A 13,968-nucleotide genomic window follows, 5' to 3' on the forward strand; every position below is an offset into this window, starting at 1 on the left:
TTGCGTTATACATTACTATATATTTTAAGTGAATATAATAAGTGATCAGCGCATTATAATAATGTTGTTGCAACACTACAGCAACATTAATACAAAATAATCAGTTTATAAAAATAGTATGGCAAAATTTGGTGTAGTAAAATTGTTTACAATTAAAGGCATTTCATGCAATTAAAAGTGAAATAGTATCAGTGTAAAAATACATAATAACCTTAATAAAATAACTATAAATGTTTAGCAATACAAAATCAAAATATGGTTATACTATTTGTTTTAATTAGTCTTTCTAGGTACTACTTAATTTTGTATGAACAACTCAATAGTAAAAAATATATCATTTTTTTAAAACAATACGCACAAAAAAAATTGTGCAGTTTAACAAAATAAAATTTCTTTTTATATAATAAATTTGTTTAACTCAATTATATTAATAAATACAATTTTATGTTTAAAAATTCAAATCAATACAATTGTCACACACATGCACTAATAACTAAACGCATATGAAAAGGCCAGCATAAGACCGCAACATAAATATATATACAAATTGTTTGAACAATTAATGAGGAGAAAAAAAAACAATACATTATATAAATATAGTATATAATTAAATACTTAAAAAATAAGAGTCTAGGACCAAGGTCTAGGCACAAACTCGTAATTATTTAGCCTTTTTGTGTACAACCCAACCGCCAGTGTACGTACGCGCAAAGTGACCAGTTCTGCGTAAGCGGCCTGTAAAAGGTAAAAATAAACAATTAAACATAAACAAAATAAATCATATGTTCCCAGATAATAATCCAACCATAACCAAAGGTTTACGTTTTAATTTTAATAGCAGCAACATTGAGCGGCAGCAACTCTACAGTATACATGAATTTAAAAAGCATTATATTATGTATGATTATTGAAATACATAAAAAAAAAAAATTATAAATCAAAGCATTTAAGGACTTACCAATAATGACGTACAACAAAATTATAAGATTATTTGGGTGACTAAGGTATTGGGATTTTGCGAGGAAATAGAAAATAAAGGTATCATTTAATCTTTCAAAAGCCAATTTTACCAAAAAGGTAATTTCAACATTACTAGATTATAAAAAATCAAAATATTATTTTATTTCTTATTGGATTTACTCATTAGTTGCAACTATCAGCATATTTAAAAATTCATCTTTTATATTTATGACACTTTTTGAAAGTGGGCCTTATCAAATATTAAGTGTTACAAATATTTAAATCAGAATATTTTTCTAGTTACAATCTTTTATGAAATTTCATGGGCTTATAAAATATATTTAAATCATACTATACACACACACACACACGTAAACATACATACATATATATATATATTATGTATAAATGCAATATGCATGATGTATGTGTATATTCTATAAAATATACCCAATCAACATTTAAGGAAAAGTTCAAAGGATTATTCTTAAATTGTCAATCACGAATAAGTTGTAAAATAATCTATCAACCATCACAACCATAAAATTTTATTTTATTTTAAATTTAATAAATACCATTGAAGAAGAAAATGTGTACTTTAGGGGTGTTTTGTACTATTAAAATCTTTTCAAGCATAATTAGTTAATAAAAATATACATATAGATATTGTTCTAAAGGAGGATACAAAATGAAATCGTGTTTCGTGAAAATATAAAGGCATGCAATGTTAAATAACAGTATAAACCTACTTTTGAGTTATTAATACACTCTAGAAGCTATTAAAATCCTTTAAGAAATTATATAAAAACGTTGTGATAAAAGTTATTGATTTGAAAAATAACTTAATAGTTTGGAATTTTACCTATTTTTTTTATAATAAACACCAAGAATGAGTATAAAAATTTTTTTGCAATTAAAGCAATATAAAAGCGTTTTCATAAGCACAAGCAAAGATAATATACAAGAAATATCTTATTTGTTTTCAATATTATCAATATTATTAATGTAAATATACCTAAATAGTGTACGTAGCCAAAATATGTAATTTATGCGGAGTTTGCGCCCACACGGCTCTGACGTACTGCAAAAGAGAAAAACACCAAAAACCAAATTCAGATTATGGTTTACACAAACATTTTGCAGTATTACCAATCACCAAAGGTTCAGTGGTTCTTGGTAACACGCGATCTGAATGAAAACACAATGCTTTCCTTCAGTCAACATGCTAAAATTCATGTGAATATTTTAAAAACAAAACAATGTTAAATAAACACCATGCGTGTCATTTATAATTGTATTACTAAGTATTATTAGTTTCAAACACTATTGTTACTTATCCTAAATAGTGGTAGCTTAAAATAAATAATATGTAAATGAAGTAGGTAAATTAAATATACTTAAATATAGTTATTATTTATACAAAAAAAGCATTAATAAATTATTTATTGTTATTGTATACACCAGGCGTGTATACAGTGGGCGAGGGTTAACCCTCCCCCCTAGTTAAGTAATTTATTTATACATGGACTATGAACCTCCCTCGAATTATTTTTAGTATACACGCCTGGTATACACTATTATTAATTTTAAAACATAATTATTATAGTCAATTCATATAAAACCCTTTCCTTTTGTCCTTTTACAACTTTTTAGAAGTTAAATAATTTATTTGCACTTTGGTTTTTGTTTGTTCATATCAACAATTCCTAGAACTATTGAAAGACAAGAATTTATTGAAATGTGCAATCTGTATACTAATACATTTAGAAAAAAGATACAAAGACAGGGCCAGAGTATTGGAATATTATCTAAGCTACTCTGAATTGATTGAAGGGTGTATCAATTTTCACTAGTTCAAAAATTAAGAGGATGACGGGACAATATATATTATCCCTCTCTAACCTATGCGCAACATATCAAACTTACGTTCAGCAGAACCAATTCTAATATGTTATTAATTTTAGTATTAGAATGAATTCACCTATAATCAAACTTAGTTAAAAACACTGAATGTGTTCTTATGTCAGCATTTTTACAATATTTAAATTTGAATGCGAGTTATTAGTATGGAATGTGTTACAATTTAAAAATACTTTAAAATTTAAATATTGTAAAAAATCTAACATAAGAATATAGATAGTCTTCTTAACTTAGAGTTTGATAGTAGATAAATTCATTCTAATACTAAACCTTATAACACAAAGTAGGTTCTGCTAAACATACATTTTCCATGTTGCGTGTGAGCTAGAGATAGAAAATAAATGGTACTTAAATTCTCTTTTTAAAATTACAATTTTTAAATTAATTAATGAGTCAATAACATGTTTATTTATCATATGAAGATTACATTCATAGAAATGGTAATAAATAAATGGTATTGACAATACTAAAAAAAATTAGAACTAGTCAAATTTGAAGTATTGTAAAATATTTCAAGGTTAATGTGTTATCTCACTCTAAAACACGATTTCATTATAAATTAAAATGCGAATGGCTAAAGTAATACATTATATCAGTTATATATTATCTAAACATTAAGAGCTGGTAATTTCATGCTATTCCTTTCAAGTAGTAAAATTAAACAACAACAACAAAATGTCAAGACCTCAATAATGTAATCCGCCGATCATTTATTTGATCAAGTTCTTGCGGTGCTTCTGGGGTGTTTTTCTAAAGAACCTAAATTTCATTTTCAACGGCGTGTCTTTTCTTACTGAAGGTGGAAAATAAACAAAAATAAAAATCATTAAACTAACGTCATTGATTGAGATAAGGATAAACAAATTGTAAGGAATATTAATTTAAAAATTATTTATTATATTTTGGCATTCAATTTGAATATTGATTAATGAGGATTAATGTAAATGAGTAAACATAATTTTTGAGGTTAAAATTCAATATAAATTCAAATAGATAGGAACAACTACATTTCCAAAAAGGCAATTTCACTTTAACTACTAAACATATTTTTAAGAAATATCATCACTCAGTAGGTATGCAAAGGATATAATAAATAAATATTGCAATAAATTCCATATTTGTTTTTGTATGAAAAAAAATGGAATATTTAAAAACAGAATAGAGGTTAAGACTCAGGTCAGCTGAATTTAAAACAAAAAATATGTACACAATTAAAACACAAACTGAACGACAATGGAAACATACAAATATTATTCAGTTGATACAATTTCAAAACTCGATTGATTATTGTGTATAGTTTCAGCCAATTTGAATTTAGCTTGAACGCCAAGACGGCAATCTGACGATTGGCAATATTTGATAAATGATTGTAAACAAAATCACAATAAAACAAAAATAAATATTTTGAATGACTTTTTGGGCACTAATAGAGACCATGCATTTAAATATATTTTAACTATTTAAGGTTCATGTATAGAAAAAAAAGAATAAAAATCAAACACGTAGATTAATAAAGGAATAAGGGAACTTGATAAAACATGATCGGACATCATACCTGGAACTAAGATGTCAACAACACATAAGCCTCTACTTGACTTAATACTTAGGCCAAAAATTGAATGATTGAATCACATAACTATTCATTTCTAATAGTAATAATTCTTATAAATAGTTTTAACATTATAAATTGTTAATTAAAAAGTCCAGAAAATAACATTATTAACCAATAAAATAGAAATAGAGATTCTAAATGAATATTGTTGATACAAAAAAAAGAAAATAAGAAAAAGTTAACACTATTAGTTTACTCTATTTCCACTATTCTATATTGTATAATTAAAATTCATTTTTTCATAGAGAAAATTACAAGATGTAGTTAGTTAAAACTTAAAAGTTACAAAACCAATATATTATCATTTATTGATTAATAATAATCATGGCTGGACATTTTTAAATATAAATAAACATTATCCCTAAATATAAAAATTGAAAATGAACTTAAAAAAATATGTTATTGAATTATTTTTAAATAATAATAACCAGTTATTATAATTTGATTTTAAAAATTATTAAGTCAACTTACTCCTGTCAATATTGCGTTGTAAATGTGATGCAATGCGATGACGAGCATCATTGTACTCCAAATGCAAACCGAGTCTAAGAATGGTTGGATTTTGTTCAATCAATTTGGTAAGTTCCATTTCTATCTTATTTCCCAATACTTGGGATCTCTGAAAATAAAATAATTAATTAAAAATGTATCTAGAATTATTATTTGAAATTGTTAGAAAAAATGTACCTGGTTGGTGGCACGGAATTCTTCTAAAGATCTCTGTTTCAATAAGGACTTGACTAAATGAATTATTCCTACAGGGCTAATGAAATTTGTTTCCACACTAAAAGAATAAATAAAAGGGATGCAAAATTCACATTTATTCACTTACTGTAATAATTATGACAATATAACTATGATATTTGGTAAAAACGGAAAATTAGTTTTTGTATTAATATCAATCTTACTTGCAAACGCGTAATGTGCAATTTTTTTCTAATGCTTCAGCAAGCTTGTCTGCTAACCGATCAGTAAGTCCAACATTTACCAAACTTAATGTTTCTAAATGAGTATTTTCCACTAAAGCATTGAATAGATTCTCAAACTTTTCATCAGAAATATTCTAGAACAAGAAATAATAATTACATTACTTTACAATTACTACACATATTACTTAACTTAATCTAACTTAACTTATCATACTAATGATATACAGTGAACTCACATCTACTCAAATCAGTCAAGGACAAAAAAAAATTGTATGCATATATTGAAACACGTATTGAAATTGCATTGCTTCGGGCTATCAACAATTTGACTTATAGAAGTTTGAGTTATCGAGGTTCCACTGTATATATTTATATATTCAAACAAATAAATAATGTACTTACTTTAATGTTGTTCCAATTGAGATCAAGTAGCTTCGAATCATCATCACGTACCCGTTTAATACTGTCTTCTGGATCTGTTTGATTGGGTGGCTCTGGTGGATAAACCTTAGGCTGTGTTGCCTTGGTAACACCGTCCCATCCTAAGCCAATTGGCTGACCTTTATTTAATAGTGAAGCATGGTATTGATCTTGGTTCATCATTGAATGGAATCCCAGTATAGCTAAAATTAAAATTTAATTTAAAAACCAATTTCAATTACATAGTATACTTAAATATTCATTTATAGTAGGTATGTTACAATTTGTAAGTTACAAGACGTACAAAAGAAGGACATTTAATTGGTTTGTCATTGAATGTACTTAATGAATCAATTAATATTCATAGAGATAAGTTACAGAAAAAATATATTAATACCAGCCAAATCTATGATTTCTTCTTGTGATGCGGTATTTAATGCATCACCATATTCATCATCAATATCAATGGCAATTTTATCTTCATGTTCAGTGTTACCATTGGTTTCAGGTGCCACCCACTATAACAAAATTAGTACAGAATAATCATAATTAAATATTTAAAAATAGTCTATAACTTTGAACATAGTTACTAAGGTCGTCATAGCATGAAACTAAGTTAATTTTGTTTATACTTTATATTACACTACAATTTCACAATGATTTCAAATAAACAAAAATACCGATAAAAATCTGAAGGATAATGGACGATTTCTTTAGGAAAATTGCCAAAACTATACTAAATTCATAACTTAAATTCATTCTACTGTACCTAATTATTTAGAAATTAGTTTAAAAATTGTCAAATCTATACTTTTAAAATATATTTATAAATGATTGTTAATATTTTCACTCTTAAAATAATATTTACAGCTAAAACCTTGATATTATGCTATAGACACTTTCTCTAAAATTGAAACAGGAAATAATAAAAGAACCTATCATCTTAAACTAACGAATTGATTGATTTTATAATAAATTTTAAAATTTACAAATAGTGTTTGTACTTTGAGTTGGAACTAGGACAATGTCCTAAGGACATATTATATTACAATGAATTACAATAATTGCCAATTAACAATTTTTTTCTGGATGACCTGTGATATGTTAATAATATATATTCGTTTCATGACATTACGATTCAAGATACAGTTTTATTGGCATTTATGTGTTACTTAATACCTAGTAATATAAAAAAAAAAAATTTAGGAACATATTATAGAGGTTCATAACAAAATCTAAATCATGGTTAACATATTTTGTTGACAAATTTTATAATAATTTTATTATCATTAGATATTACCTACCAGTTTTATTTATAAAATTATTAAAGAAAAAATTCTAAATAAGTGTCAACATTTTGTTTTATACTTAGTTTAAAATTGTTATATATTTTATATTACCTATTAAATGTTACATAAGTAGCTGTTCTAAGTGCATATAAATCTAGGGTCAAATAATAAGTACCTAGCTAAATGTATTATTTATATTTAAATTGAATTAATAATAGTTTATATTAAGTTATACAATTTTTCGATGAAATTATTAATTTAGTTAACCCCTAGATTCATTTTTTGGTCAAAAAATAATTATAAGAATTTAGCAGTCTTGAGAACTGTTTACAGGTAACTTCTTAAACATTTTTGTTTTTTCTAATAATAATATTATTCCTTAAATCACCTTAAATAACCTAATCGTTTTCCATTTAAAATATAACCAATGCATATTCCACTAAAATAGTTTTAAAATACCTAATGTATTATACATTTTATAATAGGCTTAGTTAATAATTACCAATCTAAGGAGTAATAAAAAAAATAAAGGTTCAAAATGTAAATAGGTGCCTCAATTTTAACTATCTACATAATAATGTTATACATGGAATTAGGTACTATATAAGGTATTTATTTGTATAGTTATATACTAATTTAAAAATTAAAGTATTCAAATTAATTAATTAAGTTATTTCATTTTTACTGAATAAAAATTTCTTTAACCCAATATAAATATATTCTGGTGTACTGTAATCTTACCTTTTTCCCTCGTACAGTTCCAGCAACATATGGTTTAATTTCTGGTAGATCAGGCGTTTCTAGAGCCTGTTTGTTAATATGTTCAATCAGTTTTTTTCTGTTTAATGGTCCTGTGGCTTCTTTGTTACATTCATAACTACAACGCTCTGATGGTGGTAATAAGTTGTCCTAAATAAAAGTAAAAATGCTGTTAATTATTTTAAGCTCAGTACTAAGTAACAGTACCGGATCTACAAACTATATAACCCGGGGCACAACATAAGATTAACGCCCCTATGCTATATGCTTTAAGAGTTTAAAATTTGAAATTTGTGCCCGGGGCATAGGCCCCGGAATGCCCTCCCCTCTTAGATCCGGTACTGCTAAGTATAAACACAAATTGTAACTGACAATATAATATATATTTTTCATATGAATAAATTTATTAGTCAAACACGAGGTCAAACATTTCTTTGAGAGCAAGTAACCTACCAAAATTAAAAAAATATATTAATCAAGTAGGTAGTCAGCGAGGTAGTCAGTAAATAAATGGAAACATTCTCACACTGTTTTAAGGCATAAATTTGAAAGTTAAATTTCAAAATACTAACATTCATTTTGATGTCTATTTGTTAATATAATTATATAGGTAGCATCGGGGGTGGCATTTAGGTAATATAGAAGAAGCAATCATCATAAATATTATCTAAATGTCATTAATGATCATTGATCACTAGCCACAGGTGTTATATTATAAAATTGAGACAAAACGTTAGAGCACTGTAACATCTATCTATGTGACAAATAATTTAATGTGGACAAATGTGCCTAATACGGAAATTTAGGTACTTACATCTGGATCGACTTCTTTGGCCAAAATGCTGATTTCTTCGGGTGACAATTGAGAGAGAAGTTGGTCAACGTCGAGCTCGTCATAATCGCTCAGGTTCTTGCCGTAAAGCTTGGCCGGAGCGGTGGTCATCGTAGTGGTTTTTTTCGACGACGTCTGTGGAGAACAACAGAAAAGAGCCAATTATTATAGGGGCTATAAAAATGCACACGAGAAGCGCTAAAACAGGGCGGAAAAAAACCGGGCGCAGATCGGCCGTGACAATAACAAGCAGTTCACGCTAAACGGACGGGTCGCGACTTGCGACGGAGGAACCTAAAAACGACAATGCGAAAGCCGTTTAAAACTACGAGCGGGGTCCACACCCTAGTGCAAAAAAAAAATCAATACGCTGCGGCCCCAGCGGATCTAACCGCCTCCACCGAAAATCCTACGGCGATTGAAATAGGCGATCGGTTAAACGCGAGCAGTTCGGCGACAACCGTACACGTACCGATTTGTTTGACCTGACGGCAAAATCGAATAAATTTGAGTTTGTCGTTTCGTTCTCGGCCGGTGACGACTGACGAGCGGCACGACTGGCTGACGGCTGTTGCGACGACTGACGAGCTGATTGCTGGAAGGCGACTGGAGGACTGGAGAGTGGAGAGTGGAGGAGAGTTGAGAGACGTCGGTCGCCACCAGTCGACGGTGGTGGGAAATTGTTATCAAATGACATCATTTGTTGGTACGGCGGCGGTGTGGTGGAAAGGCCGAATGGCAGCGGTGGAGGGGACGCGCGCGCACAATTTATAATATCAAACCGGTGGAGATCGCAAATGTACGCATAATAATATGCATAATATTATTATACCATGCCTGTTATTATACTATTTACATTTTACACAATAAGCATAGCCGTAATTAAGTCATTAATACGTAGTATAATAGTGTGTCGTGTAGAGCCATGTGGGTACCTGTCCTACAAACAGTATTAACTCTTAACTTGCGTGCAGAATGCGATACAGCGGTGATTCAGTGCAGACTGCATACCTATTGTACACCTCTTTCGAATTGAACCCACGTTTACCTAACACCTCGCGAATCGCACTTTAAATCCTATCCTATGAAGTACGAGTCAAATTCATACGACGAAAATACGAAATACGATTTACGAACGCGGAACGCTATAATACTATTTAGACGAAGTATTTTGTCGTCTCGCGACTAGTTTTTTGTAATAATATTGTATCAACGTTATTCGCCCGGGATTACCGCGGTGACCGGCTAGGCGAAAAATATTACAATATTTATTGTGTTTGGGTTTAGCGGCTTCCCCTTCTACCACTCCCCCTCATATCAATCTTCCCGTCGTCATCTTTCGTTCCGCAGGTCCGGTCGCACGCGCGCCTCCGACGCGTCCGGTGCACGTAGGTTTATAATATTATAACGACGACGAGGAATAAGTACTTACGTAATAAGTAATAACATAGCATGTATGTCTATAACAGGTAAGTATTATAGTCGGTAGCCTAACCACCGCCACTACGGCACTACCGTTCATTGGCGTGCACAGCCATTGGATAATATTGTAACATTAACGGGCTATATAATATTATATAATAGCATTATAGCGGTATGCTATGGTACCTTATGTTATGTGTGACACACATTGCCACATAGACATAGGTACGATTATTGGATCATTATTTGCACATTGTTTGTTTACCTGTGCCAAAATATCGTACATCTTTTGTGCATCAACATATTATTGAACCACAATAGAAGGGTTAAAATATTGAAAAGTACGAAAGTTGTAAAATATGTAAATGTAAAAGGTAATATATAATGAATAAAATTACAAATTGGCCTATTCAATTAAATTGTGATATCTATGGGCTGGCCGTGACTCGTCGTTACGAGTCAATACCGTCCACTTCAGTTGTACTCTTGTCATTATAGTATACGAAAGTATATATTTTTAAACAGAAGTACCTGTACAATACCTATGCATAATATTTGAAAACTGAACCTTCTATCTAAATCTGAGATCAATCCTCTTGGTAATTAATAATTATTGATAGGTAACTAATAACGTCCGGTGGCGTAGCGAGGATTATGAAATGGAGAGTGTTTTAAGTATAGATTAAAACCAAGTTTTTACAGTTTTCGTATATAAATAAATTTAGGGTTCAGGACTTGTTGCACTAAAAATTATCGAAATATGCAGTTAAAATTTCAAAATATGCTTAAATATATGTACTATGTAGCAACATTTTTATATTATTTTTGAAAAATCATAAAACATATTGCAATTTAGGCAATAATAAACTAAAAAAACACCCAAAACCCCCCCCTTGGCTACGCCACTGATAACGTCACCGACAGTAATATCGCAGAAAAGTTACATATATTATTATAGACGATAAACAAATTATAATTAGATACCTTATTAACCACAGAGTACAGACTACACTACTACAGTAATGTACGCGAACTTATTGCAGTCCGGGTATACAAAGTACATTCTACATCTACATTCCCACACACTGGTCCCGCGATCTGTTTTTAATTAAAAGATAATACGAAAGAACGAATAATCCTGAAAAATTATTGCGCTTCCGGTAATATAACGCTGTGGATACGTATTGCCATCGAAATGATAAAACATGTTTTAAAATGCATCGTATTTCCAAGCTATAGCGTTCTGAAATTCAGTGCATCGAATGCGTTGATGCATCGGGACATCGTAGTTTCAATCATAACTATAACTCGATTGTCTGATGAATATGCGCTTAAAATCACTGATAAGGTTCGTCATCACTAACGAATAAAAGGTGTTCTTCTTAAATTTTTACCGATTTCATGTAGCATACTGTATTTCCATCAAGAATTGCAGCGTTGCATTACCAAAGGCGCAATTATATTAGCATAATTGAGTACAAAACTGCAAAGCAAATAGTAAGTATTAGTAACGAATAATTATTCTTGAACTGAACACTAAAATAATTTATATAGGTACCGAGTACTTTATATTCAGATACAAATATACAATAATTATTGAATTAGGTATTTAGGTATGTATATAACAGATCTAACAGTGGTACCTCTCCCAATCTCTCAATCGTGAATTTTCCTCCTAAGTTTATTAGAAGCAGTGATAATTCTAAAAGACATTAAACAAAAATAGGGGGTAAGTGGACGTTGCTCTGCTGTACAGTAGGTTACAAATGGGTCACTGCAATGTATGATATTAAATTTTATTTCAATGAAATAATATCATTGTAAACGAAAAAGGATTCTGAGCGAAGACGATTTGTCAGTCTAGAATATTTTATATTATACTGTTATTACTAATTTTTAATACGGTACAGCTGTTAAGCTGAATTAATATTATAAAATTACAAAAAAATAACTAAAATGGTTATTCTTGATTATTTTATATGTAATTTTGTCCGAAACTGAACAGAAAATAACTGTTTTTATATTTTTCGGTTATAGAATATACAACTTACGTGGAACCTTAGTTCAAATTTTCAATGCTTAGCTATAAAAGTTGAACATTTTATACATATTTAACTACAAAATCATTTTCTATTTTTCAATTTGATAGGTACATTTTGTCAAAATTCGAACTTTAAATACTCTTAAAAAAAACTTGTGTCTACGTATTTTTGATATTTTCCAACTGCTATTGTAACAATATACAAGGAGTCTTTTATTAAATTTTCACGTTTTATATTAATTTATATCAAGTATATGAACTGATAAAATAAACATATGGTGTATATTTCAAGTATTTGCAGTTATTCGTTTTTGTATTACAACGGTAGACTTTTTTTTATGAGGTATTAAATTTTCATATCTTAGATTTCAAAAAAAAAATTTATGAATTTCTAACTTAAAATGATTTTTCACATTTTTGAGATTTTTATTTGTTTGTCAAAATTCAAACTTTAAATGCTAATAAAAAAAAATTATGACTGTATTTTTAATATTTATCAACTGCCTTTATAACAATGTATTAGGTGCCTTGTATTACATTTTCAAGCTTTCAAACCCAACGAATAAAAAGTTAGTTATTGTAATTTATAGAAAAAAACAAAAAAAAAATTGGATACTGAAATGTCCGTAAACATTTCAAAACAGTCAAAATATAATGGCGTATTGAAAATGCTAAAATAAACATTCAGTGAAAATTGCATGTATCTACGGTAATTTATTTTAGAGTTACACCAAAAACTAAAACCGATTTTGCGTAAAAATTCACGTTTTTCCTCATTTTTTATTATTGTTTTTTTTGACGCTTTTGAAAACTACTGGGAGTTTTTTACTTTTGACCACTCAAAGTACCAACTAGATTCACTTTCCTATAAGAAAAGATGCTGTTGCAGAAAATCTAAGCATTATTTTTTACTGTCCTAAAAGGTGACGACAGACAACAACAATAAAAAAAAACACACATCATGTAAAACCAATACATTCATGGCCCAGAATCTAAAACTATTATTGATACAGATTTCAGACTTGTATAATACTTGTTTTTTAGTTTCTAGTTCAAATTTCTATCGTTTTATAAAATATTTATAGACATGTAATCGCTTATATATATTTTACCTGTAACCACGAATTTTCTTATAGGCGTTCAAGATTTCTAACGTTAATTTTTTTCGAATATCAAACCTTTATTCATGTAAATTAGTATGTTTATTACACTAATACAGCGTAAAATCTTAAATTTAGTCCAAGCGCAAAGGTTTGTCTACCATAATTTAATTTTACACATATTTCTTCATAACAAGTATTTAATATACCTTCCTATCTAATTAGTTATTAGTGATTACAATAAATATTTAATCATAGGTAGTTTATAGTTTATAAGTTATAACTATTTAAACAAATTTATAATATAGAAAATTAGAAATTGTTATTAAACAAAAAGTAGTGACGGATACCTAATAGTCCTATAATACGAGTCGTGGATGAGGCTAAAGTCTAAACTATTTATAATAATATAAATATAGAAAATAAAAAAAGTTATGTACACACAGAAATAGAGCAAATAATAGAACAAAAGAACTTACCTAAACAATATATATGGTTATTACTTATTACCTATAAATTCAAGGTAAAATATGATCTGCATAAATATATAATAACAATTTTAAGACTTTATGGCATTATTTATATATTATAACATAATATTATGTACCAAGTACGAGTACTACTATACAAATTTGATACATTTATTATTTTTAACGGTTATAACTTATAAGCACGTATTTACTA

The 13,968-nt window shown here is 28.7% G+C and overlaps 1 protein-coding gene across 6 annotated transcripts in view; it reads right to left on the bottom strand.

Annotated features, from left to right (window-relative positions):
• The window catches only part of LOC100167135 (tropomodulin), a 55,963-nt gene continuing 41,995 nt past the window's right edge, over nucleotides 1-13,968 (bottom strand). Inside the window, exons 1-11 of one of the 6 annotated variants that reach the window (XR_510415.2) lie at nucleotides 9,194-9,433; nucleotides 8,704-8,856; nucleotides 7,872-8,039; nucleotides 6,239-6,359; nucleotides 5,824-6,044; nucleotides 5,401-5,555; nucleotides 5,180-5,276; nucleotides 4,964-5,111; nucleotides 3,566-3,673; nucleotides 1,976-2,041; nucleotides 4-735 (exon numbers count right to left, since the gene is read on the bottom strand). Coding sequence is in view for 5 of the 6 variants with exons in the window: in XM_029487702.1 (XP_029343562.1) it covers nucleotides 4,131-4,219; nucleotides 4,964-5,111; nucleotides 5,180-5,276; nucleotides 5,401-5,555; nucleotides 5,824-6,044; nucleotides 6,239-6,359; nucleotides 7,872-8,039; nucleotides 8,704-8,856; nucleotides 9,194-9,421 (1,380 nt within the window). In the remaining variant the exon portion in view is untranslated. Of the gene's footprint in view, nucleotides 736-1,975; nucleotides 2,042-3,565; nucleotides 3,674-4,068; nucleotides 4,220-4,963; nucleotides 5,112-5,179; nucleotides 5,277-5,400; nucleotides 5,556-5,823; nucleotides 6,045-6,238; nucleotides 6,360-7,871; nucleotides 8,040-8,703; nucleotides 8,857-9,193; nucleotides 9,434-13,968 lie in introns of those variants that run through there. The other 5 variants (XM_003242321.3, XM_008181656.2, XM_029487702.1 and 2 more) reach the window with 5 other exon arrangements.

The sequence above is a fragment of the Acyrthosiphon pisum genome, chromosome A1 (assembly GCF_005508785.2).
Source record: "Acyrthosiphon pisum isolate AL4f chromosome A1, pea_aphid_22Mar2018_4r6ur, whole genome shotgun sequence".
Classification (NCBI taxonomy): domain Eukaryota; kingdom Metazoa; phylum Arthropoda; class Insecta; order Hemiptera; family Aphididae; genus Acyrthosiphon; species Acyrthosiphon pisum.